The sequence below is a fragment of the Mytilus galloprovincialis genome, unplaced genomic scaffold (assembly GCF_965363235.1).
Source record: "Mytilus galloprovincialis unplaced genomic scaffold, xbMytGall1.hap1.1 HAP1_SCAFFOLD_59, whole genome shotgun sequence".
In the NCBI taxonomy this organism is placed as follows: Eukaryota; Metazoa; Mollusca; class Bivalvia; order Mytilida; family Mytilidae; genus Mytilus; species Mytilus galloprovincialis.
This window is the reverse complement of record NW_027468001.1, coordinates 25,396-52,157: the sequence shown is the minus strand read 5'-3', so window position 1 is coordinate 52,157 and position 26,762 is coordinate 25,396. Positions and strand designations below refer to the sequence as shown.

The window sequence follows — 26,762 nt, the reverse complement described above, 5'->3', positions numbered from 1 at the left end:
AAAACTTGTTGCCCAGTAGTATGGCACTTTTGTGGTGATTGTAATAACCCCCCAAAAAGAGAAAATAAAGGAACGTGCATTAAAAATTATTTATGAATCGAGGTGTATAAAATTATTGATAAACAATGTCCTTTATATTAACATGAACTTATTGAAATTAAAAACTGTAATGACTCTTTCAGAAATAACAATATAGCAGATGTTCCCAGGGTAAAGACACACCACACATGGGCTACACTCATTCAGATATGCAGGAGCCAAAATCTGGAACGAAATGCCGAATGAATTGAGTAAAGAAATGCCTTTTGGTCAGTTCAAAAGGTGTTAGTGTCAGTGTCCTCCTGCCGATCTCAGTGAGCTGTAGATCACTTATTTATCTTGTATACTCTGGATTTTATATTTTGTTGCATACCTTTTTATTGTGTTTTTTGAATGCTAGAGTTACTTTTAGGGCTTCAATATAATGACTATCGCATGAATGTTAGTTTGTCTGCATTTTATATTTGCTTTATATGCTTTGATTTTGCCTATTAATTGCTATAAGTTGCTGTGGTCGATACCATTATTTATGCTTTGCATATGATGTGCTTTATACTGTTGTATGTGTTTTATGTCTTGGGTTTATCATACATAAGAAGGTCGGATAAAAGCTCTACAGAACTTTTGTTGTATTGATATATATATAACCGACATTAAATAAATCTTTTATGCTATGCTTTATGCTAAATGAAAAAATTATGAAAAGGTGAGGACCCGGGTTCAGTACTTCCATTCATTCTTTAAATAGACATTTCGAAACTCTCTAGATACCCTCGACGTTACACGTGAAATGGGCACGTCGTCACAAAGGGAACATTATTCAAGTAAGTCATTGCAAATTCGATTAAACAGTCACCGATTAGACATTAATTGACTCAGAACAGCCGCCCGTAAATATATTTGATGAGCCAGGGGTATGTCAAAGAACGTCTCGTCCTTTTTCTAAAAAAAAGTCATCAGAAGGTACCAAGACATTATTTAAGAAATAATTCATGGAAGCCATAGATTTGTTGGAAATTTACACATGGCCTGGGCCGTGATATTCGAATTTTATCCTGAGCGTTATAAAATGTGTTTATCATAGTTTTGACAATTAAGTAAAATTAACTTTGTGAAACTTCTAATTTTTCTTTAGCTAATCTTTTTATTATAAAATAATAATACAATTATCCAGTATACGATAGCGTCTTTTTAATGAACGGTCATACCATATGAACAGCTTAGAAGTATTAAAAGTAAACTGTAAAAGAATGTTAATTACCCCGACCATATGAGTATATTATACACAAAGCACATTAACACAATGATGGGACGTACAAGTACAGAGCCATGTCATATGTAACAAAAAACTCAAAAAGGCATATACACAAAACACATTAGCAAAAATGAAAGACAAGAATACAAGAATTTACCTTACCACAATAACACAAATACTCATATGGTCCGGAACATATATACCTTTTTGAGTTTCTTTGTTACATATGACGTGACTATGAACTTATTTTTATAGGGATTAAGATTACACAATGTTGACTGCTGTAACCCAATTTTTGACATTTTGACCTTCTACGAATGTTTGTTTTGTTCAGACATCGTTATCAAATGATATAATGGAATTTTATGCAACTGTCATACAAGTGAGAGGTTTAATCCACCATTTTCGGCATACGAAAATGTATGCACTAAGTCAGGAATATGACAGTTGTATTCATTCGTTTGATGTGTGATCTTTTGATTTTTTTCATTTGATTAGAGGGACTTTTGGTTTTGAATTTTAATTTTGTGATTTTATATTTGAATCTTCAGCTATCCAAAAAAGAATTTTATTGCACACTAGCCCTCATATTTGAAAAATCCACAGGAGCCAAAATGCGAAACTACACACCTAACTGTTGTGTGCTACCTATGAAAAAAGACGTATTTAACCTGGTTTTATGATTAGCCAAACCTCCCACTTATTTGGCAACGCTAAAATTACCGCCAAAATGACAACATTACCTGCCAGTAATACAGTAAATATAAACACAAGAACACTCAGGACAGAGACAAACATAAATGAATAATATAATAGTACATTAAAAATGGAAACTACAGAGTAACAACGGACACCAACTCCCATGAATTTATGACAGTACACCTGTACACAACAATTGAACACTGAACTGTTCGTCACATGAATGTATCAACGCCAAAAAGCGTGACGTATTGTTCCTGACGTTTATTTTATCACAGGTAAATTTATATAAAAAAGAATAGGATGTTAGGGTTGAGTTTGTAATGGTGTTATTTTATGTATTTTCTAACCATTACAGATAATTAATATATGAAATTGAGTTTGTAATGTCGTAAATATTTGTATTTTCTAACCATGTCGATTTTCTTCTAAATCAAAATTGTGTAAAATCAAATAAATTATGTGCATATACATGTAGTTGTAAACTTAAAATCTTACAAATGAACAAGCGGATTAATTATCTTAACTTTTACCTAGATATAGAAAATAAAAATAGAATTCAAACCACAAACGATAAGACATAACTAAATATCCAACCAGACTTAGAAAAGAAATATTATAATTAAATACATGAATGTTGGATGCATAAATACCGAGACACGTGTAATAGCAATGTGTTTTTACACTCGGCAATATTCGGGAATAGGTCACATTCTGTAGTTATCCCACCAGACGACGTAAATATTAAACCACAATCTAAGACGTGGTTAGTTAGTTTAAACACAGACACATCGTATAGATCAACAAATTAATGATGGTGTCCATAAATTTATTGAATCATTATTAATCTTTCCTCCGCATAACTCTGTTGGAGCAGTTTCTGCGTAAGGAGTACACTCCTATATATGAAGTACGTGTAGTGTAATCGTAAGGAGTACACTCCTATATATGAAGTACGTGCACTCCTATATATGAAGTACGTGTAGTGTAATCGTAAGGAGTACACTCCTATATATGAAGTACGTGCAGTGTAATCGTAAGGAGTACACTCCTATATATGAAGTACGTGTAGTGTAATCGTAAGGAGTACACTCCTATATATGAAGTACGTGCAGATCGTAAGGAGTACACTCCTATATATGAAGTACGTGCAGTGTAATCGTAAGGAGTACACTCCTATATATGAAGTACGTGCAGTGTAATCGTAAGGAGTACACTCCTATATAGGAAGTACGTGCAGTGTAATCGTAAGGAGTACACTCCTATATAGGAAGTACGTGCAGTGTAATCGTAAGGAGTACACTCCTATATATGAAGTACGTGCAGTGTAATCGTAAGGAGTACACTCCTATATATGAAGTACGTGCAGTTTCTGCGTAAGGAGTACACTCCTATATATGAAGTACGTGTAGTGTAATCATAAGGAGTATAACGTTTAAACTGAGATATGAAAACACAGAACGATGGGGCATAGGGTATGTTAATGTTGAGAAATGGGAAACTTATTATTGGGAAGTTGACATAGTCCCGTTTGTCATAGCCTTAGGTTTTAGTGTGACGTCGTCCATCTGTGTGAATATAGAGGAAAACAATCACCGTTTGAAGGGTATATATGGGATGTAAGTATCGTGAAACATGGGTTATTCAGTTATTAGACATCATCAATACGTGTGGAAGAAAAATAAGGAATTTTGCAAGGTGCTATTTCTGTCTGTCATTTGGAAGGTGTTGAGTGAATTCTGCTATATACCAATACAGAAACAATTTAGCCAGTAGGGTTGCAGAGTTAGTACCCATTGGGATACCGACTGTTTGCTTCTGAAGTATCAATCATCCAAACTCAACAAATATAATTAGTTATCAAAGGTACCAGACTTATAATTTAATAATTTATTATTGATCACAAAGTCCAGCGTTTTGATAATATCACCTTCAGTGTATTTGTTTATAAAATCAGTGTGGTCCTTCACAAAAACCCAAAACAAGAAATTTATATCTACGATTTTCATATTTATAGAAAAAGCTCTGTTTAATGAGATGGCAAAGTCGATACTTTAAATGAGCATGGCGAATAGTACTGTAAAGCGTAGACAAGTTTTGATATTGCTGTAAAATTGCAGGAATTGTGATGCAATATTTATCAGTAGATCTTTTTAATTTTTAAGAATCCACACCTTTGGATTGAAACCACTGGTTGAAAATATCTCGTCATGATATTTTTGAAAGCGATCTTTTAGTGTAGAAAGAATAGTATTCAGCTTTTTAAAAATATGTTAAGTCGAACATCTTGATGATTCAGCTATATATCGTTCTTTATAAGGAGTTTTGTGAAGTTTTCAAATCAGACGTTTGAAAAAGAGTTTTATAATACCTTGATTTACAAGAAAAATAAAGATTCAGTTATTGAGGCTTGTATAGGGTATATTGGGATATGGGATATTTGCCATTTTAATTTTAGGGATATGGGATATTTGTCCTAAAAGTAAATGGGATATGGGATATTGATGCATTTATAAGGATATTGAATTTTCAACATGAAAAAAAACATAAGTGGAATTTAAAAGTTTAGTACAGAAATATTTACATCTCACTTGATAAAATTGCCCAAAAAAGTTTAACATTAAAGGTCATTTAAGTGATTTGTTGATTTTAATTGAGTTAATGGTCGTTTTATTTAAAAGTCATCCAAACCCAAGCGAAAAGTATTGATCTATTTTCGATATCTATATGCTCATATGTACTGATAATTTTAAAAGTGTTTGTTTTGCTTTCCATACTTCGTTCCTTATTGTTAATTTTCCTATTTTGGATGCTGATGTTCCTTTGACACTATCTTACAGTGTTTGTATATCACAACACCTCCGCTATGCCCGTGTCTGTTGTAACGTTTTGGATTTTAATGAACGAAATCTATGTACATGTATTACTGGTAAATACTAGACATATTACGAAAAGGTATATTCACGATGCTGAGGTTGACAAATTACACTTTAAATGCGGGGACTGTGTCAAAACACAAAAAATATTAATACCTATGTATACATTGAATATTATTTAAAAACTGCTGGATCCTTTTGGATGCAATTCAGTATGGATCGTTATTCAATAACAAGCTTATGGAGACACCCGAAAGAAATATAAGAAATAGGTATTAATAAATTCCATAATATTTTCTAAGAAAATATAATGTAAAAAAAAGGGAGAGGTCATGTAAATGCAGTAGGTGTACGAGTCACAGGGTACATATGTGTGTGAATTCTTCGGCTAGCCCTTAGTAGACCTTGCATATAATCTTAAGTATTATAATCTGTTTTATACCTACTCGTGAAAATATATGTTTCAGTCATTTTTTATAGTAAAGAAAAGCAAACAAAAGAGTAGATATAGGAAGATGTGGCATGAGTGCCAATGAGACAAACCATCCAAGTAACAAGTTATAAAAGTAAACCATTATAGGTCAAGGTACGGCCTTCAACACGAAGCTTTAGCTCAAACCGAACAGCAAACTATAAAGGGCCCCAAAAATTACTAGTGTAAAACCATTCAAACGGGAAAACCAACGGTCTAATCTATAAAAAACAAAACCGAAAAACGAGAAACACTTATTAACCACATAAACAGACGACAACCACTAAACATTAGATTCCTGATATAGGACAGGTGCAAAAAAGGAGTATATGTATTTTGATCCAGTTGTCTGCCACCTAAAGGTTTTATCCGAGGGGGGTCTGTTTTAAAACCTTATCACGATTTCGATATAATTTCAACTTGAAACATATTGCATTATAGTTTTAGAAAATTTATACCCGGCCATATAGCTTCGATGGCATGTAATTTTCCCAATTTTTACAGTTTCAGCTCAATTTGTATTATCTTTATAAGGGATTTGTGATTAATTAATTGTTGGTTACTTAACGTCCAGTGGCAAATATTTCATGTATGTTCAGAACGATAAGATGTTTGTGTAAAATATGAATTACTACTCAACAGTTTTTTACCCCCTAGAATTTTGTCATATTAGCGGATAAAATGTACCCATGTCGATCAACCCTTGTTACCCCCTACAGACGCCATCAACTAAGAGCTAAACCACGAGCAGAAAGAAGAAAAGGTCAATATATATCAGAGTGTCGGAGATACCCTAGAGAAAAATTAACAAGACTGTAGAGCTTTGTGTGGGATTAGGGGAGCGACAAATTGAACTTTTAAAGGAACTGTAATACAACAATAAAGCTAATATCGAACTGGCTTATTATATATGTATATTACCAATCTAGAATCGAATGAACTTTTATAACTCTCAGTCTCCCTTTTTCCACCCACCTCTCCTGCACGTGTACACCTTTCATGTCTTATGATAGTTAGCAATACCAGTCACAAACGCAATTTTCATATAGGATGTGACATAATGATGTTCTAAATAAATGTGAGTTGAATTACCAAGACGCACAGGATTTAAATTTACCGATAATTAATGTTTGGACACCGTCCCCAAATTTAAAGTCTAATTTGTCAACCTCAGCGTCGAGAATATACCTTTTCGTAACATGTCTAATATTAAGTCAGGGATTTCGTTACCACTAATCACTTAAAATCTTTACTAAATTCTAGATTTGGTTTTGAAGTTTGATTCTACCTGTAGAAAATTTATTTCAAACGGGATAGCACATCCTCATTTTTACGGAGAGGTTGTTTACCGTGCCATTGGATGCTGGATGTGTAATGATTGATAATTTAGTCTCAGATGCATTACTTTTTATTAGTTGTAATTGGCTTTGAACTAGCTGTCAGTAACTGCAAGTACTCTCAGATCTGTACTTAGTGTATTTTTGTTGATGGGATGTACAAGTACTCGGTCACGTCCACTCTCTGTTTTTGTTAGATGTATTTCTATTTATATCCATCTGATGAGTTAAGCCTTTTTCAACTGATTTGTATAGTTCGTTCTAATGTTGTACTGTTACACCACTGTCCCAGGTTAAGGGGAGGGTTGGGATCCCACTAACATGTTTAACCTCGCCACATTATGTATGTATGTGCCTGTCCAAAGTCAGGAGTCTTTAATTCAGTGGTTATCGTTTGTTGCTGTGTTACATATTTGTTTTTTGTTCATTTTTTTTATACATAAATTAGGCCGTTAGTTTTCTCGTTTGAATTGTTCTACATTTGTCATTTCAGGTCTTTTTGTAGCTAACTTGTCTCATTGGCAATCATACCACATCTTTTTTTTTATATTATATGCTCATATGCATTGATAATTTTCTTGAAATAATCATAGTTTTTTGTTAGATGTATCCATCTGATGAGTTAAGCCTTATTGTTGTCAATGTTTTTTATTTGTTTTGATGCTTTATATGATTACAGGATATTTTCTAGTGTTTTACCTCTTACTTTTTACGTGCCGTGGCGAGGATCTTCAGAGGTCTCCACGTTTCACAGATTGCTCTGATGTGCAACGGCTGTTTTGCCAGACAGGCTGGGGCCGAGGGACGTCAGAGCACGTCCCATATCAAAAAGTAGATATTTCGCTGTATAAACTATGTTAATAAAAAAATAATTACTAAATAATCAATGTAAATTAATATATTTTCTTCTATTACTGGTGTTGTGAGGAAGGAAATTAAAAAAAGTAACAAAAATATTGGGATCTATGTAATTCATAAAGTTCAAGATCACAGAGTCAAATGTTGTATTATTTCTTTGCAAAACAAGGGCTGTGAAAATTTTGCCTGCTGTAAAAATATTGCAACAGTTAAGTGTAATGTAGGTATATTAGCAGAAAGCTTTCTTGTGTTAAATTTTGAGTTATTGTAATTTGAACTTGCATGCTAAATATCCACTTTTTGATATGGACGTGCTCTGACGTCCCACAGTCTCAGCTTGTCTGGCAAAACAGCCGTTGGATGTCAGAGCAATCTCGGACAAGAGACAGGGTGGAGTCCTTCTGTTCTTTCCAACATAGGTTAACGTGTAGCATGAAGTTTCTTGTCAATGAAAGAAGAATGCTATCGAAATTATATTTTACAGTCATATGCATCACGGTTTGAACAATTAAAAAAAAAGTCTGAAATTAGACCCTTTACACTAAATTTATCGTTTAACCTCACATAAAAAGAGATTGTTATACAAGGCTCTAAGATGGAACACTTCATCTTTTGGACACATACATTGTATATTCTTATTTAACACTAGAAGTATGCACTAAATTTCCTTTAACACAGTTTGTTTTCCCAGAGTCAAAATTGTTGACGTTGTGATGATGAGAAAAAAAAAGGGGGCTTGGGAATGAATTTATAATGATTTTTTGGGATATTTCAAAATAGTTTTAGGGATATGGGATATTTGTAAAAAATATTTATTGGGATATTAGGGGTAAACATTATAGGGATACGGGATATTGGGATAAAAACTTAATGGGATATGGGATATTGATACCCCCCCTAAACAAGCCTCGTTATTGGTAAAGTAATCTTGCTGACAATCTTTGAAAAAAGAATACATTCATTATAAAGTGAATAATGTATACCAAGAGACAAAGATACCATAATTTATGAGTTATACATATGCCGTTATGCCGAATGGCAATCTATAAAACCACGACCTTTAAAAATGAGAGTGTATATCATATACCGATTTTTTCTTGATTCAAGAATCGCGAAGTCAGATAACTTTACCCGGTTTTTTTTTTCGTGTTTGTTTTCCTTCTCAGATTTAGTTTCTATTTACTTCATCATTTTTATTTCATATGTATGGGTCTGAATTCTTTTTTTTTTATTTACAGTCACCAGGAATGCTCAACGCTGAATATTTATAAGGCCAAAAATGTATAATATATAACAACAGGAACATTTAAAGAGCCATATAACCAATAAAGGATATAAGACAAATCCATGTAATATTATCTTTGCCTGAAGGAGTTCGAATATGTGTCTTGATTTTGAATTTGATGCGACTGTCATATAAGTGAGAGGTTTAGCGCTATAAAACCAGGTTCAATACACCATTTTCTACATTTGAAAATGCCTGTACCATATCAAGAATATGACAGTTGCTGTCCATTCGTTTGATGTATTTTGTCATTTGATTTTTCCATTTGACTAGGGACTTTACGATTGAATTTTCCTCGGAGTTCAGTATTTTTATGATTTAACTTTTTGATAGTTTTTCAATTTATAAACGAATGATTTAGGGAGTTTATGTTATAAATCAAATCAAACGAAGTACTGAGTACTACTGAGTAAATACTGAAATACAGACAATATATATTCGTGCATATATCACACAATTTAACAGATAAGATGATTAAAATAAATAAGCGTTCAAAATTACTTTAATCACAATAGTTACTGATGTTAGCATTTTAATAATTTATTTTTACCTTAAAAGATCATTAGCTACGATTTTGAACATATATATTGAACTTATAAAAAGCTGCTTTTCTTGATTTCAAACATTTTCAAGAACGGACTATTATACGTTTTTACATGTTCAATCAAATTTTGAAATTATAAGTTCATTCGATTGACATGAATAAGCAGCTAATGACCTTAAAATCACAATGAATGTTACTTGTTTTCATTGTTTTTGACTCGCTGGTTATTCAATTAAATGGATAATCACAGTAAAAAAAACCCTAGCAACTGATTGCAAATTCTGACCGATTTTACAATAAAACTTGACTTATCGAACTAAATGCAAACAACTATTATAACATTTCACTATGAAATACAGAATCCATCCGCCGGAAGTGATACACAGTTGAAGGTCAGACATCCTTTATCATTGTCGTTTAGCAAGAATTTCTCGTGATGATGAGGAAAAATGATGTAAAATTAAACATTTGATCTTTTATACTACATTCAATTTGTAGTACTTCCATGTAATGCATAGAAAATGATATAAAGCAAAATTTAAATCACTTATATCAAAGAGGGACGAAAGATACCAAAGGGACAGTCAAACTCATAAATCTATAACAAACTGACAACGCCATGGCTAAAAATGAAAAAGACAAACAAACAACAGCACACATGACACAACATAGAAAACTAAAGAATAAACAACACGAACCCCACCAAAAAACTAGGGGTGATCTCAGGTGCTCCGGAAGGGTAAGCAGATCCTGCTCCACATGTGGCACCCGTCGTCGTTGCTTATGTGATAACAAATCCGGTAAATAGTCTAATTCGGTAGGTCACATTCATGAAAGGTAAGGGGATTGTAGACAATCCAGGATATCAATAATAACCAGAGGGCTAAAAACATTATATCCATAGATGGGGATACAGCATGCAATATAGAATACCATGTATTTATTATACATTAGCATATGTTTAAACACGACAGTAATAGAAAATTTTCAAAAACAAGGGTATTACACTTGGTATGCCATACGCGATATATTATACAAAATATGCGAAAAGGGTATGTCATTTCAATAAAACATCTATATCAGTTATTCGGCATTCTATTATGACGTGCTTCTTTCGCGTTGGGAACAAACCCATGCTCTAAATCCAATAAAATGTGTTTGCACATGCGTATATTGTCTTCTTCAGAATAATGAATTTTATCAAATTATCATGCACTTAATATATTTCCTTAACTTTAAAACACTTTCAAACTCTTAAATGGTGCACATGATGTTACTTCTTCATTTATTATGACTGTAATGTGTTGCATTCCGAAATTGACATATTTGACCTAGATACGACAATCGTTCATGCTGGCTGTTTAAACTCCTCCCTTTGAAAATCACCGTACCAGCTGTTTGCTTCTTTACAAACATAAAAGGGAGGTTCATGGAAGAGCCTACACACACGCTTTTACACTTATACTTATCGGACATAGAAATTACCTTAATTGTCCTATTCATAATCGAAATAATTGATGCAAAGTATACTTAATTGTAGTTTTAACATGGGTAGGCATTATATTTGTGTTATTTTAGCCCTCACTTAGCTCGGGCAAAAATAATCACGAATATAATGCCTAACCATGTTAAAACTACAATAAAGTATAGCTTGCATCAATTATTTCTTAAATACAACAGTATCAACAACTAAATATATGACAATAGAATAACGTTAATTATGGTGTTCGTCCACCATGATATGAAGTATAAATACTAGTATATGTGATATGATTTGGTCCTTTATAATCAAGTAAAGAATGTTTTCTACTTATACCACTAGTAAGTGTCAGAAATGGTCATTGATTGGTAATTAAGGTATCTCCCATATCAATATAACTTGGGTCTCTTTCCTTCTCATCCTCCGATGACGTTCCTGTAAACTCATCTGTTGGTTCTTCGTTCAATGCAGGTAAAGATTTTGCTTGTTTAATTGGGAATGGAAAAGGAAGTTTGATCCCTTGAACTTTCTTTGTTACATGACTTGAAAAAGTATTGCATTTTCCTTGTACCGAAAGTGGGTCGACTATCCTTGGCTCAAGTCTAGGTTTCTGTTGTCCTGTGTAAGGTATTATAGCTGTTTTCCCGAACGACACGAGTTGCTGTTCTTTGTTTACTTGCTTGACTGGTTTCTGTGTTACTCCTATTGTAACGTCATCTGTGGTGGTCGGCTGAATGCATATTTCTCGTACATCAAAATCTACGTGTTTGACCTCAATATGATTGCCAGATTCTTGTTCTTTTTGCATCTTTTTTTTCCTTTTTAATGTATCGCTATTATTTTTGTTCCTTGTTAATGTATCGCTGCTATCGTGGTGTATTTCTGCTTCTATATTTACCTTTTCCTTTGCTGATTGGCTATCTATTATTTCATGTGTGTCTTGGTGTGAATCATGATTCATTTCCGGCGATTTTGCATCTGATGTGTTTGCTTGTACATAATTATTAGGCAAGATACGACAACAACAACAACACCAGTGTGTCTGGTTTTCGGGTTTCTGTCCTTTTGGACGATATTGCGATATGTCATCGTAAATAGGGTCGTCTTGTTTCGATAAGTCGAATGTATCTGCACTGCTACGTGGAGTATTAAAAAAGGGTAATATTCTTGATGCTCGATCCCTCAAATCTTTAAAATTCCTTATCACACGGATATATTCCGAACGTCTTGATACACGAGGTATATCTTCGACATCTTCTGGTACATTTGATATGATTGATGGTTGAGGACTGAGTATGGACTGCTTTTGTCTTTCATTTTTGCTTTTAGCCAATTGGTTTTCCAACGTTCTTAATCTTTGAAAAAGAAAATAAATTATAATTAAGTAGGTATTTACAATTGTCTTTTTTCTTTAAAGTATACTTTTGTACTTTTTCTTGAAAAAAGGATAAGCTGTGAAAAGGACAACACAATGTAATATCACGCACATATCAAAACTAATATTTATGAATATGAACATAAACTCAATTTCTATTAATTTTAAAGGGCAGCTTTTATGTGTGTGTAACTGTGTTTGAGCTTTTAATTTTGCAAATGAATTCTACATAAACGAGTAAGTTCAACACCATTTATGGCCATTTGAAAAACACATGTACCAGTCAAAATTTAAGTATATGTTACCATTTAAGTTGGTATATTAGCCTAAAAAATAGATATTTAGCCTTGAGATTTGAAGTCTCGGTTATTGTATAGAAAGGTATATACTATGAAAATTAGAGCGAGGGGCTTTGCTCCAAGCTCTTATTTTCATAGTATATACCTTTCTATACAATATCCAATTTAGCACATATTTACAACTTGAGTAATCCTGTAATTAGTCTATTGATATGTTTTGGCTGACTGGCTGTAGCTCATTTACGTAGTTTTGTAAATCTACTCACTATAATATCATTGTAAAAATGGGATTTCAAAAGGCCCTTGACTTTAGAATGTAAAGAAGGTAGCTGCTGGTGTAAGTATGTTTATTGATATGAACGAAGCGTTGTTTTACTATACATGTACTTATTTACATGGTAAGATGACAAAATGAATTGACCAAGAGCAGACAATTCTTAAATTGCAGTGAAAGCTTTACATTCTTGAAAACATTTTTTTTATTTCACATAAAACCTAAAACTATCACAAACAGTTGGATCCCCCTCCCACATCTTTGGTTGAAACACCTTTTAAAAATGACTGGATCTGCCCCTGGTATGTACCCATAGGTAGTCTAGTGGATAGTTTATATGCATGAAATATTTGTCACTGGACATTAGGCAACCAATTATCGACCAATTTATGACTAAATATATCAAATTGCTTTATTAATAATTTCCCTTCAAAAGATTCATGGTTGACTCTTTTTGTGTACAAAGTAATTGCATGGAAGATAAAGGATTACACATTTTAGATTGAGTTGTACTTTAATCAAGGTATAAAGCACCATTATTATTACTCTTTATTTAAATGAAAGAAACTTTTTTAATTGTCAAAACAAAATTTAGATCAAAAGATTGATTAGTAGGATGTTAAAAATCTTTTTGAAAACTAATTACAAACTATTTAGTTAAATTTGGAACACATCATTTATTTCAAAATAGCCAGTAGCAATTTTTGTTCTAATATCTTGATTACAAGTCTCGGTTATTGTATAGAAAGGTATATACTATGAAAATTAGAGCGAGGGGCTTTGCCCCAAGCTCTTATTTTCATAGTATATACCTTTCTATACAATATCCAATTTAGCACATATTTACAACTTGAGTAATCCTGTAATTAGTCTATTGATATGTTTTGGCTGACTGGCTGTAGCTCATTTACGTAGTTTTGTAAATCTACTCACTATAATATCATTGTAAAAATGGGATTTCAAAGGCCCTTGACTTTAGAATGTAAAGAAGGTAGCTGCTGGTGTAAGTATGTTTATTGATATGAACGAAGCGTTGTTTTACTATACATGTACTTATTTACAGGGTAAGATGACAAAATGAATTGACCAAGAGCAGACAATTCTTAAATTGCAGTGAAAGCTTTACATTCTTGAAAACATTTTTTTAATTTCACATAAAACCTAAAACTATCTTAATACAAACAGTTGGATCCCCCTCCTACATCTCTGGTTGAAACACCTTTTAAAAATGGCTGGATCTGCCCCTGGTATGTACCCATAGGTAGTCTAGTGGATAGTTTATATGCATGAAATATTTGTCACTGGACATTAGGCAACCAATTATCGACCAATTTATGACTAAATATATCAAATTGCTTTATTAATAATTTCCCTTCAAAAGATTCATGGTTGACTCTTTTTGTGTTCAAAGTAATTGCATGGAAGATAAAGGATTACAAATTTCAGATTGAGTTGTACTTTAATCAAGGTATAAAGCACCATTATTATTACTCTTTATTTAAATGAAAGAAACTTTTTTAATTGTCAAAACAAAATTTAGATCAAAAGATTGATTAGTAGGATGTTAAAAATCTTTTTGAAAACTAATTACAAACTATTTAGTTAAATTTGGAACACATCATTTATTTCAAAATAGCCAGTAGCAATTTTTGTTCTAATATTTTGATTACAATACAATGAAATCTTACCCTTGTGGTCATTCATGCGTAGTTACTTAGTACACGGAAAAAGTATGTACTATGAAAATTAGAAGGCAAATTCAAGCAATTTGATTGGACGAGAAGTTGTAAGTATGTGCTAATACAATGGAATCTTACCCTTGTGGTCATTCATGCGTAGTTACTTAGTACACGGAAAAAGTATGTACTATGAAAATTAGAAGGCAAATTCAAGCAATTTGATTGGACGAGAAGTTGTAAGTATGTGCTAAAGGTAATTTAACCCCATTCGAACAATAGGATTTAATAAATTTGGCTTCATGCCATTTACATTTTCAAACTCTCTCACATCGAAATCGGATTGAGAAACATAAATTTGCAAATTAGAGCTGACATTCTTTCTATATTAGGTTCATCATTACAGATGGATAAAATGGTTGTGTTTACACCGGAACATTTAAAAAGTGTTTAGGCGTAGCATCCACTTGATATTTAAAATTAAACAGCATTTTGTGTTTCAGATAAAATCATTTCATTTTTTTCCTGCAAAAGATGTAAAATAAACTAATATGGGTAAAATCTATGTAATGGCCCCCTCTCAGGTTACAGTTGTATTTTACTGTAAAGCTTGATAATGATCAACTGATGTGGGCAATATAAAATGTTTGTTTATTTTACAATTTTCTTCAGTGATGAAAGAAAATGCTCTTCAAATCATAAATATTTTTTTCCGAAACGCAACATTTATTGTGGAGCAGGATCTGCTTACTCTTCCAGAGCACATGAGAACACCCCCATTTTGTGGTGAGGTTCGTGTTGCTTCGTCTTTATTTTTCTATGCTATGTCTTCTGTACTATTGTCTGTTTGTCTTTTTATTTTTAGCCATGGCGTTGTCAGTTTATTTTCAATCTATGAGTTTGACTCTCCCTCTGGTATCTTTTGTCCCTCTTTTATCTAAAATATTTATATGGAGGATGCTAGGTCTTAAAACATTGATAGCTGCACATGGTGGTCTGTATTCAGAGTAATTTTTGAGACATAAAACAAACATTTTTGTCCATTTGTTACGTCGAACCTAGGATTTTTAAAAGGATCATATAAACAATGGATGATAAGTACAATTGTTTTTTTATAACTATTTAACACATTTTGGAATTTTCCCCTCTAATGTTTTTCTCACAATATCTGGGATATTTTACCTACATTGTGTTTGACAACAAGAGTGCGCACGCTGAAATGTCTCGCCTTCTTTACTAATCATAATGATTGATATTATGTTGATAGTCCTAAATATAAAGCTTTATTACAACTGTCACATAAACTCAACATCAATCAAGAAAACTAAACATTGATCAATGAACCATGAAAATGAGATCAAGGTCAGACGAACCATGCCAGGCAGACATGTAGAGCTAGCAATTCTTCCATACAACAAATATAGTTGACATATTGCCTATAAAGTAAGAAAAACAGAACAAAACACAAATATTTAACACTTAGGAATGAACCGTGAAAATGAGGTCAAGGTCAAATAAAACCTGTGCGACTGACATAAAGATCATAAAATATTTCCATACACCAATATAGTTGACCTATTGCATATATTATTAGAAAAAAAGACCAAAACTCAAAAACTTAACTTTGACACTGAACCATGAAAATGAGGGCAAGGTCAGATAACATCTGTCAGCTAGACATGTACACCTTACAAACATTTCATACACCAAATATAGTAGACCTATTGCATATAGTATAAGAAAAAAAGACTAAAACACAAAAACCTTACTATAACAACTGAACCACAAAAATGAGGCCAAGGTCAGATGACACCTGCCAGTTGGACATGTACACCTTAGAGTCCTTCCATACACCGAATATAATGGACCTATTGCTTATAGTATCTGCGATATGGACTTGACCACCAAAACTTAACTGTGTTCACTGATCCATGAAATGAGGTCAAGGTCAAGCGAAAACTGTCTGACGGGCATGAGGACCTTGCAAGGTACGCATATACCAAATATAGTTATCATATTACTTATAATTAGAGAGAAATCAACATTACAAAAATCTTAACTATTTTTTCAAGTAGTCACTGAACCATGAAAATGATGTCAAGGACATTGGACATGTGACTGACGGAAAGTTCGTAATATGAGGTATATACAAAAGTATACAAAGTATGAAGAACCCAGGTCTTCCGCCTTCTAAAATATAATGTTTTTAAGAAGTTAGCTAACGCCGCCAACGCCGCCGCCGGATCACTATCCCTATGTCGAACTTTCTGCAACAAAAGTTGCAGGCTCGACAAAAAATGAACAAGTGTCGCACCGATTTGTTATTTTTCGCTGTGTACTATAATCACATAATTTTATGTCAATAAACTTTGCGTTTTTTACTCAGCCGTTTTAGTCACGGAATAACTTGATTTTTGACAAGGTAAATGGCATGAAATAAAGCTATACAACTCTTATTGTATGAATGGGATAAACTGACCTTTCAAAACATAAGGCTACATATCTATTTGCAAAGTTGATATACACATTTAAATGGCAATATAGCATCGTCATTTGATTGGTAAAGGTATTCGTCAATTACCCCATAAGAAGTTCCAGTAAAAACAACCTGAACCGATGTACTATCATTGTCAATTTGTAGTGACGGCCAATTTCTCTAATTTTGTGCTATTTTCACATTTCCTGAGCGGTGTGAGAAAAATGATTCTCATCACGAGTGAAATATCTGTTCTCAACAAATGATTGGTCGAAATTTAATTTTAAAGTTTAATTTTCTTGATTTCTTCTGAATTTCTTATTATGGCGTCATAAAAAGGCGACCATGTCTGATGACGCCACATATAAAAAACACAACTTTATGCAAATGTTTGGAAAGGAAGGGTATAGATCATAAGATAAACAGATTCCACTACTATAACTCGTGTATTATGATATTTCTCCACTCACAACAGTTAAATTTTCAATATTTAAAAAGCTCGGCAAGGCTTGCGCTTTAAATATTAAAATCTTACTGTCTCGAGTAGAAATGTCGTAACACACTTGTTGTAGTTATGGAATCTATATATATCAACATATGAACAGTTTAAGAAAAAAACATATATTTGTGGTTACATGAATTAGCATTGATATGGTCAAAATTATAAACTAACTGTTGACAAAACATTCTATTTTTCTAAACACTTAGGATTTTCTTCCCATGAAGTAGATTATCTTATCTGAACTGACGAACGTTTTGGAATTTTGGATCCGACATTCCCTTCAAATTCGCTCCAAAATTTGCCTTTTTTAAACTATTCTAATTCGTGAGTCACTTATAAGTCTTTTGTAGACAAAACACCCGTCTGGCGCTCAAAATTTAGTCCTTGTACCTATGATGAGTTTAAATACACACCAATATGTGAAATAAAAAAAAATTGTTTAATATATTATTTATAAACCATCTATTATAATTATCTTTTAGGACGACTTCCGGAGTATCTACAACCATTGGATACAAATCGATTGTTAGACTCAAGGGCTATTCAATGTATTAATAGATATGTAAGGTGAACATATAAGGATGACCTGGTATAATCAATTGAATTTGTATTGTTATAATAATTAATGAATTATAAAGTTAAATATTTAGGAGAATGTCTTAACGAGGGGCAACTTTATGGCAGACATTCTCCATCGGATAGCACGTGGTTATAGAGCTGACATCATTATAATATATATTTATCTAAAATTAAATCAAACAATGATAGATCTTTAAACTTGCAATGAAAATTTTAGTTTTTCCCTCAGGCGGATTCGAGCCTTGCTTTATGTGACATTGTGGTAACACCACCCGCACTATGTCAATCGCCATAGACTACTCGTTCACCTAGGCTACATAAAAATATATTTTTTAGTGGTCGATGTAATGTTTTGTGTCGTCGGCTTTGTCTATGGTTGCAACGTGTACATATATCGACATGAAATCATATATAAGTGTTATAAGTTTACATAAGATAAAAGTAAGGTTTTTAAAGAAAAATAAAAAAAAAAAAAAAAAACATTTTGACATAGGAATTCATTACTTTTTGAGATACATCTTTCCAATTATCATCAACTGTGTAGACATGTCACATAGACTAAGAGTGCAATTTTAAATAATCTTACCTCGTTTTCACATTTGCTAGATGACATGATACTGCAACTAGTAAAAACACACAAACCAAAGACAGTGCAGCTCCACCTTAAACATAGAAATCAGAAATGCTTGAAATGTGTAAATTCTTAAATTTAAAACTAGGATTATTCATAATAAATATTCACAGTATTAAATTTGCTTCTGTGAAATTTCTATATAAAAACTGCTGAAATTCAAACTTATGAATTAAACATCGTTATCGATACAAATACCACTTTAATATGATGATGATGATGATAACGATGATGATGATGATGATATTTGAATGCCTGTAAATAGTTATCAAAGGTATCAGGCTTATAATTAAATATGTTTTTGTTTACATAAGACTCATCGGTGACGCTCAAATCAAAATAGTTATGAAGCCAAACAAGTACAAAGTTCAAGAGCATTGAGGACCCAAATTTGTTTTGCCAAATACGGTTAAGACTATCTATGCCTTGGATAAAAAAATTCCTTAGTAATTCGAAAAAAATCATAATTTTGTAAACAGGAAATTTAGGAAAATGACCATATACTTGATATTCATGTCAACACCGATATGATGACTACTGGGCTGGTGATACCCTCGGGGATGAAACGTCTACCAGCAGTGGCATCCACTCAGTGGTGTAAATAGTTATCAAAGGTAATAGGCTTATAATTCAATACGCCGTCACTTGAAAAGTAAGGTAGCACTCCACAGTTAGGTGTGCAGTTTCGCATTTTGGCCCCTGTGGATATTTCAAATATGAGAGCAAGTGTGCAATAAAATTCATTTTTTGGATAGCTGAGTATTAAAATAGCCTTCGTATTGGGTTTATATGAACATCAAGATTATGTAATGTCTGTAATATAGGCTGTTTTCTGTATGACAGTCCGTATTTGCGTATCTATTCCATACATTGGTCCGGCAATTATTGTAATGATTTTTTCCAACTTTTTGTCACACGATTGTTTTGATTAAATTTTACGAAAAAATGAGGCCAAAGACACCCAATTTTAATTTGATCATTAGGAAGATTAATGTCAACAGTTTCTTAAAAGGTATGACTCAAAGGCATTGTAATTCTAGTTTGATACAAATTTTGGGGGATATGCGACATTTTCACACCCCTTTTTGCAATATTTTATGGTACATAAATGCCGAATGTTGCAATGGATACAAATAAAAGGAACTACATCACACCATTGTAACTTTTGAAAATCAAATCTATGGAAGATACTGATTACATACATATGCACATGTACAACACAAACAGTTATGTTAATGTATTAGAAATCCAGGAATAGATGATAAAACGTTTTGTGGTTCATTTTTAATTTTATTTTCTAACTGTGGAGTGCTACCTAAGGTAAGTATTTTGATCCCTATATAAGGAAACTATAGAAAGACAGATTTACACATAGTTTGTTTTTGGCAAACTTTGATATGTTCCACGTGTACAGCATTAACTTTATAAATTTTACTGAAATGTGACGAAAAATTGCGTTATATAAAAGGTAGTTTGTTTCGCTATTCCGTATACGTTTGAAAACTAAAATGTTAAGCGAAACTAACTATTTTTATTTTTTTCAAAGATGATATCTTAGCAAAACATTTAATTTTAAAAGATATTCCACAAGGTTAACAAAATTCTTTGCAAAACCATTAATTAATTGGAAACTTGATTCCATAGTAGGCAATACATACCAACAGTGGTGAAGAAGTTCAACTGTGCATTATTGTATATATCTGTAGATAGAAATACAGTATGGTCATAGATAGTACTGAATTATACATCGATGCACTATGATATGCAATAACCAATGATCAAAGGTAATCAATTTCAGATGTATTCAATAGATGTCACTTACATTCAATTTTTTTTCTTTTATATATGCGTTAAGTTGTTATTTATCAATTGCATGAATTGAAAGAAAAAAAATCATTTTGTACTGATTGTACAAATCCATGACCTATGAAAAAAAAAAATCCGTTTATTTTACTAGACAATTATAAATATTAATTTTGATCTCCAATTTTACAGGAAAAAAGTGTATTTTATAGAAAAAAACCTTCAAGTATAACTGTAAATGTGTCTTTGGTAGTTGATCGTCTTTTTTTTGCCATGATTTTTGTTATCTATCCTCGACTTGTCATTTTTGTTGCGACCTTGGTATCTCGTGATTTTTTCTTCAAAATGATCTTCCATACATACATATTGTAGATTACATATGTTAGTTAGTGTACAAAGAGTCTTAAAACATATACGCAAGAATGATGAAAAGTACCTTTCGGGTAAGCCCAGTCTTCATCGAACGAAAAATTAAATTAATTGCTGCAACCATGTAAAAAACGTTCATCATAGATATCAAAACTAAAATATTGTACACCAGATGCGCGTTTCTTCAACAAAAAACTCATCAGTGACGCTCGAATAAACAAAGATTTAAAACATAGGGATCCCAAACTAAAGAAAACTTTTGCAAACAATAGTCAAGGTAATCTAATCCTGAGGTAGATAATTCTAAGTATGTCAAAATTTTCAAAGTGTTGTAAACAGGTAACTTACAATTATGACTATATCAATAAACTCATCATATATACCAGAATTAAATTTTGTATTTACGCCAGACGCACGTTTCGTCTACAAAAGACTCATCAGTGACGCTCGAAACCAAAAAATAAATAAATAAAGTACTAGGTTGAAGAGCATTAAAGACCAAAATTCCTAAAAGTTATGCCAAATGCAGCTAAGGTAATCTATTCCCTGAGGTAGAAATGCCTTAGTATTTCCAAAATTCAAAAATTTTGTAAACAGTTAATTTATAAATATGACCATATCAATGATTATTCATGTCGTAGAATATATTAAGTAATGATAAGTCAATTCTGGTTCGAGAGCAATATTGACTGATGCGACGCAACACACATCACACATAATTTATACCAACTATCGATACTGCTGATAAAAATATAGCAAGTCAATATAATGCTATCAAGCACACATGACGGTAAGAAGCATTAATGTTGGTCTCGAAGTGTCTTTTGTCTATATTTATGCCTGATTAAGTGAATCATTGACAATTATCACAGCTATCCTTATATTCTTAAAGGTCAGAAAAGAAAAAAAGGTAATATAAGGTTATATTGAATGAAAGGCTGAAACGAAGGAGGACAAGGAGGGGATACATTTATATCCATTTCATATTAGATTTAACGCAACAGTAGTTTACCGATGTTGAAATACCGTTAAAAAAAATCAAAGATATGAAAAAACCTGAGTGAATCGCCTGTTAACAAATAAAGGACGTATATTGTGGCATTGACAGGATACGATTCAAAAAAGCACCACTTACCATACAAATAACAATTGGGAATATAGAACACAATCAACATTAACAGATCAGACGACTACTAGTGTTTAGGTATTTTAGATCTCAGACCGTAAAATTATACAGCGTCAATCCAATTCTTATTTCCTTATACGTCGGTATAGCAGTTTTTGCGTGGAAATAACGTCTCGTTTCATGACGTCAAAATGAACGCGCGTAATATAAGTTATATGGTTCGCTACTGACCCCCTACAAATCTATAGAGGGTTAGTAAAATTCATAGGGAGTGAGGCCAGAGGGGGTCAGTATAGTTAACCGTATAACGAATTTATCGCACGCTGGACTTTTTCTGATGCCTTTTGTTGAAAAATAAACAATGAAACACAACAACATTGACAGATGACGTCACCATTGGCATTACCGCGTCATGAACCCCCTAAGAAATTAGCTAACCCCTACGGTCTTATAGGGGACACCACGTGACAGCGTTAAACCAATCACAACGTGATAATTTACCCACGGTGGGATAAGCATATATGAGTTATGTTAACGTAATTTTTTTTGGCTAAAAGGATATGTTTCTTTTTTAAATCGGGGAGTTGACATTGGGTAAACTGAAATCGTCACATTTGTCCCTTCTCTTAATCGTCGTGCATTTTGTCGTAAGTATTGTTATGAATCGACCCCTGTTACGAATTATATTTCCTACATTCAAAGAATGAATTTTGCTCTTTTTGTCTGTGAGAAGGGTGTTTTGTTTTTGATCGTTTCTAAATAAATGTTAAAAAGTCGCCAAGTAGAGCTAATATGAATATTTAAGTATTTAAAAGTATCAATCCAACAAACTCGACAAATTGTCGAGTAAAAAAAGTTCAGGATTTTTTATAACTTCCTCTGTGTAGTAATTTTTTAAACAGTGTGATTCATTATGCAGTTTAAAAAAAAATATTGATCAAAAAGAAGAACGACGTATAAGAAAGCCTTTTTCTTTAACACAATTCAATTTCCATTCTCAATTTTATCTAAAATTGACGTTAAAACGTTTCAATTCAAGAAAAAACGCATGACCTGATAAATAAAAAAAAAACACCGAGTACACAGTCAAAACTACCTACGGTCAAACTTCCTAAAACCCTTCAAACCTTCAATGTCTACAGTGCAAATATTTGTACATTGAAATAATTGTAAAGTTTGCCATACGTTTAAGATCTATCGTTAAGATTGGGGGACTCAAAATCAAGGAAACTTTCGTATCATACCGTTTGCCCCAAACAATGGTTTTGATTTGTTATAATTGATGTTGAATAATACTTATACCGACTTTTTAACAATAGTAAACACCTACCTAAAGAACTACCGAAGAAAGGCTGTGACGATATATCAGCTTCAATCTGCCCTTCACTTATTATATGGTCGCCTTAACGATCTTTTTAGGGTCTTTTATTTTGAGTTAACTGGGTTTTTTTTAAATATCTATTTTTTGAATTAACTATTTATACTTCGACTTTTTTTTAACTAACATCTGTACATACGCTTCCTTTTTGGGGAAAATACAGTACAATCAGTGTATGCTGTTTAGACCTTATAAAATATGTCACCTTTTAAGTCTCTTACATTTATCATTTGTAATGGATCGACGGGTATATTTCACTTAATTCGTTTGTAGTGATTTCTTTGATTATCTACTACTTTCCCATGAAAAACGATAATGTGTTTTCAAATTCAATCAACAAATATTTTTTCAGGGCCACTGCCTGTACCAAGTCAGGAATATGATAGATGTTGTCCATTCGTTTGATGTGTTTTATCATTTGATTTTGTATTTTTGAGTTCAGTATTTTTGTGATTTTACTTTTTACACTTGATGACGTATTATCTCTTAATCCACACCTATCATCGTAATGGTTTAACGGACAGCCAAACTACACATTAATTTAGTGTAGGTAGAACTTCTATGGTTATGAAACAATTTATTCCGATACGTGGTTCTTTCAGTTTGACATCACTGCAACACATGATTTGTACAAGCGATCTTATATGTTCTTGTATTTATACTGTTGTACTGTGATGCAAATAAAAAAAAGTAAATCATTGGATATATAGTAACTTTGTTTTTTTAGAGGAAGTATTTCAATACGTACTCATTTGTGCATAGTTGGTTCTAGGAACTTTTATTTCAAGCACTTACTCGAACACTTTTCTAACGTATTCTGATTATTCGAAATTGAACGTCATCTTTAAACATATTAACGTACTTGGTTAAATGAAGTTATAAAGATAACGTTACGTTAACTATCAGTATTATAAATGTGTTTTATCGTTTTACTATATATAAACATCGGTAAACTACTGACACATATTAGGCTAATGTGTCTTACTTCAGGTATAAACCTGAATAATAAAACATGAGAAATCCTTCAGGATTTATACACTTTCCTTGAAAATGCGGACAGATATGAATAAACCGTTCCGGTCAATATAAGTCAATATTACAAAAACTATCATTGTTTCTTCTCTTCTAAACATGATGTAAAGAAGAAATGTTAAAATGTTCATGCCAGAACTTAGATTCTTATTACTAGTTATTTACCAGTTGTCTTTTCTGTAACATTGGAACTACCTGGAAAAAACGAAAATTGTATTTGAACGGGTGCAACTTAATTGCTTTGTAGAGGTTTTCCTTTCCTCTTTTGTTTTTGATACCTGACCACTCGATCTCATGATGCTTACTTATCTATCTGTGTTTTTCTGGATTTTGTTTCTTTGATAGAATATTTTGTAATAGCAGAAATAAAAAAATATATGAGAGGGACATTCAATCTCATTAGTCGATAAAAACCCAGACAACATCAAGCCTAAAAAAGAAAAAAGACAAACAGACAAACAACAATGTACAAAACACAACACAGAAAACTTCAGATTAAGCAGATCCTGTTCCACATATAGAGGATCCGTTATATTACTCATGGTAGAACAAAACCGGTTTTTATCTGTTGATCCATTCACATTTCAGTGCCTAACCATACGTTGTTATTATTAAGTTGCCAATGGAAGCTATTCTTCTTTCTTCTATGCATTTTTCTTTTATTATTTTATATTGCAGCCACCACCAAAACGTTAACAAAACGGTTTTAGTTTCAGTATCATCTATTACAAATATGGTGTCGTTCGCAAATCATAAAATTATAGATATTTCGTGAATAAATATCAGAACTTGATTTGTCGTAATACAGATGTCGATTTAATTCTGGAAAGCAGGACTTTTACAGTCTTTGAAATTAATGAACAGAAGTATAAGATGTAAAGTTCCAGATTGTACATATCACACTTTCATAAGGTGTTTGTCAATAATACACATAATAAGCAGTTTATAAAAGAGAACCAACAGATACCAAAGGAATATACAAACGCATTAGTCGAAAACAAACTGCCAATGTCATTGCAAAAAGGGGGAAACGACGATAACACAAATGCAAAGTTGAAGAGCATAAAATTTTAAAAATAAATTTAAGATCAAAAGATGGTTCTTAAATTTTTTTTTAAAGCTGATGATTTATTTGTCTTTAAGTAAATTTTTCCTAGCAAAAATAAAAATAACAAAAATTAACAGAAAGTCCATAAGCCAATGGCAAAATCAAAAGCTCAAACACACCAAACGAATGGCTAACAACTGTCATATTTCTTACTTGGTACAGACATTTCCTTGTATAGAAAACGGTGAATTGAACCGGGTTTTATAGCGCTAAACCTCTCACTTGTATGACAGTCACATAAAATTCCATTATTTTGACAACGATGAATTTACAAAACAAAAAGTCCTAAAAGGTAAAAACGTCAACATTGTGTTATATTCTTAATCACAAAAACAAGCAACTATGACAACAAAAATGAATAAAACTTGAAATTATTTAAAACACAAGTTTTTTGGGGGGTTCGTGTTGTTTATTCTTTAGTTTTCTATGTTGTGTCATGTGTGCTGTTTTTTTTTTGTTGTCTTTTTCATTTTTAGCCATGGCGTTGTCAGTTTGTTTCAGATTAATGAGTTTGACTGTCCCTTTGGTATCTTTCGTCCCTCTTTTACTACATTTTTACAGTAATGTTGTTACTTCAAACTATAATCTGGAAATCTTAAAATCATATTATTCATTCTTTAAAATCTAATTAAAAAAAGTTGTGTCGGTATAATCATAAAAACAACGAGATTATCAGCACAGAAAGAATCATGGAAATAAAGAAATATATGGGATTAAGATATTTAGAAAATATATTCAGATATTTTTCTTTATTCATAAGAAGAAGGAAGATTCAGTTCTGCACGTTTAATGGTCATCTTACGATGAAAACTTTAAACATATTGTGAGGTTACAATGCAACAACAGAAAGGACAACTGACAATACCATGGCAAAAAAGAAAACAAGTTGGGAACCTATAAAAAAAATGCTAGTATTCAGTCAAGTTTATATACTTCTCAAGAATTTAGTATCTAGGATTAATGTATCAATGTACTTAATATCATCATTGTGCATTGCTACATTTTATTTTACTTAAGTAATTAAATTATAATTAAAACAAATAACATTTTACAATAAATCGTTTTAGAAAGGTTTACAACTTTATTTGTATTTCTAAAAATTAAAACTATCTAACAGGTTGTCTTTAAGAACACTTGAATGTTTCCTGTGCAAATAAGCCTTACCACTGATAAATGTGTATCCAATATCCAAAGCTAATAGTATGAAAGTGAAATAAAAATGCACCAAAATCTCCATCGATGTGGAACGAAATGTACCATTTTAGTTTTACTAAATATAAGGAAATATT

At 32.2% G+C, this 26,762-nt stretch overlaps 1 protein-coding gene across 2 annotated transcripts; it reads right to left on the bottom strand.

Moving 5' to 3' along the window:
• Positions 1-11,091: 11,091 nt before the first annotated feature.
• Positions 11,092-26,762, bottom strand: LOC143060005 (uncharacterized). 2 transcript variants are annotated; one of them, XM_076233524.1, is made up of 5 exons: positions 26,638-26,762; positions 24,531-24,560; positions 20,316-20,357; positions 18,613-18,688; positions 11,095-12,200 (listed from the first exon to the last, which is right to left on the bottom strand). In XM_076233524.1, the coding sequence occupies exons 1-5, from the start codon at positions 26,708-26,710 to the stop codon at positions 11,204-11,206; spliced, it is 1,218 nt and encodes a 405-aa protein (XP_076089639.1). In that variant the 5' UTR covers positions 26,711-26,762; the 3' UTR covers positions 11,095-11,203. The 2 variants fall into 2 exon arrangements, with proteins under 2 accessions (XP_076089640.1, XP_076089639.1); XM_076233525.1 differs by lacking the exon at positions 24,531-24,560 and having other exon boundaries at positions 11,092-12,200; positions 26,608-26,759.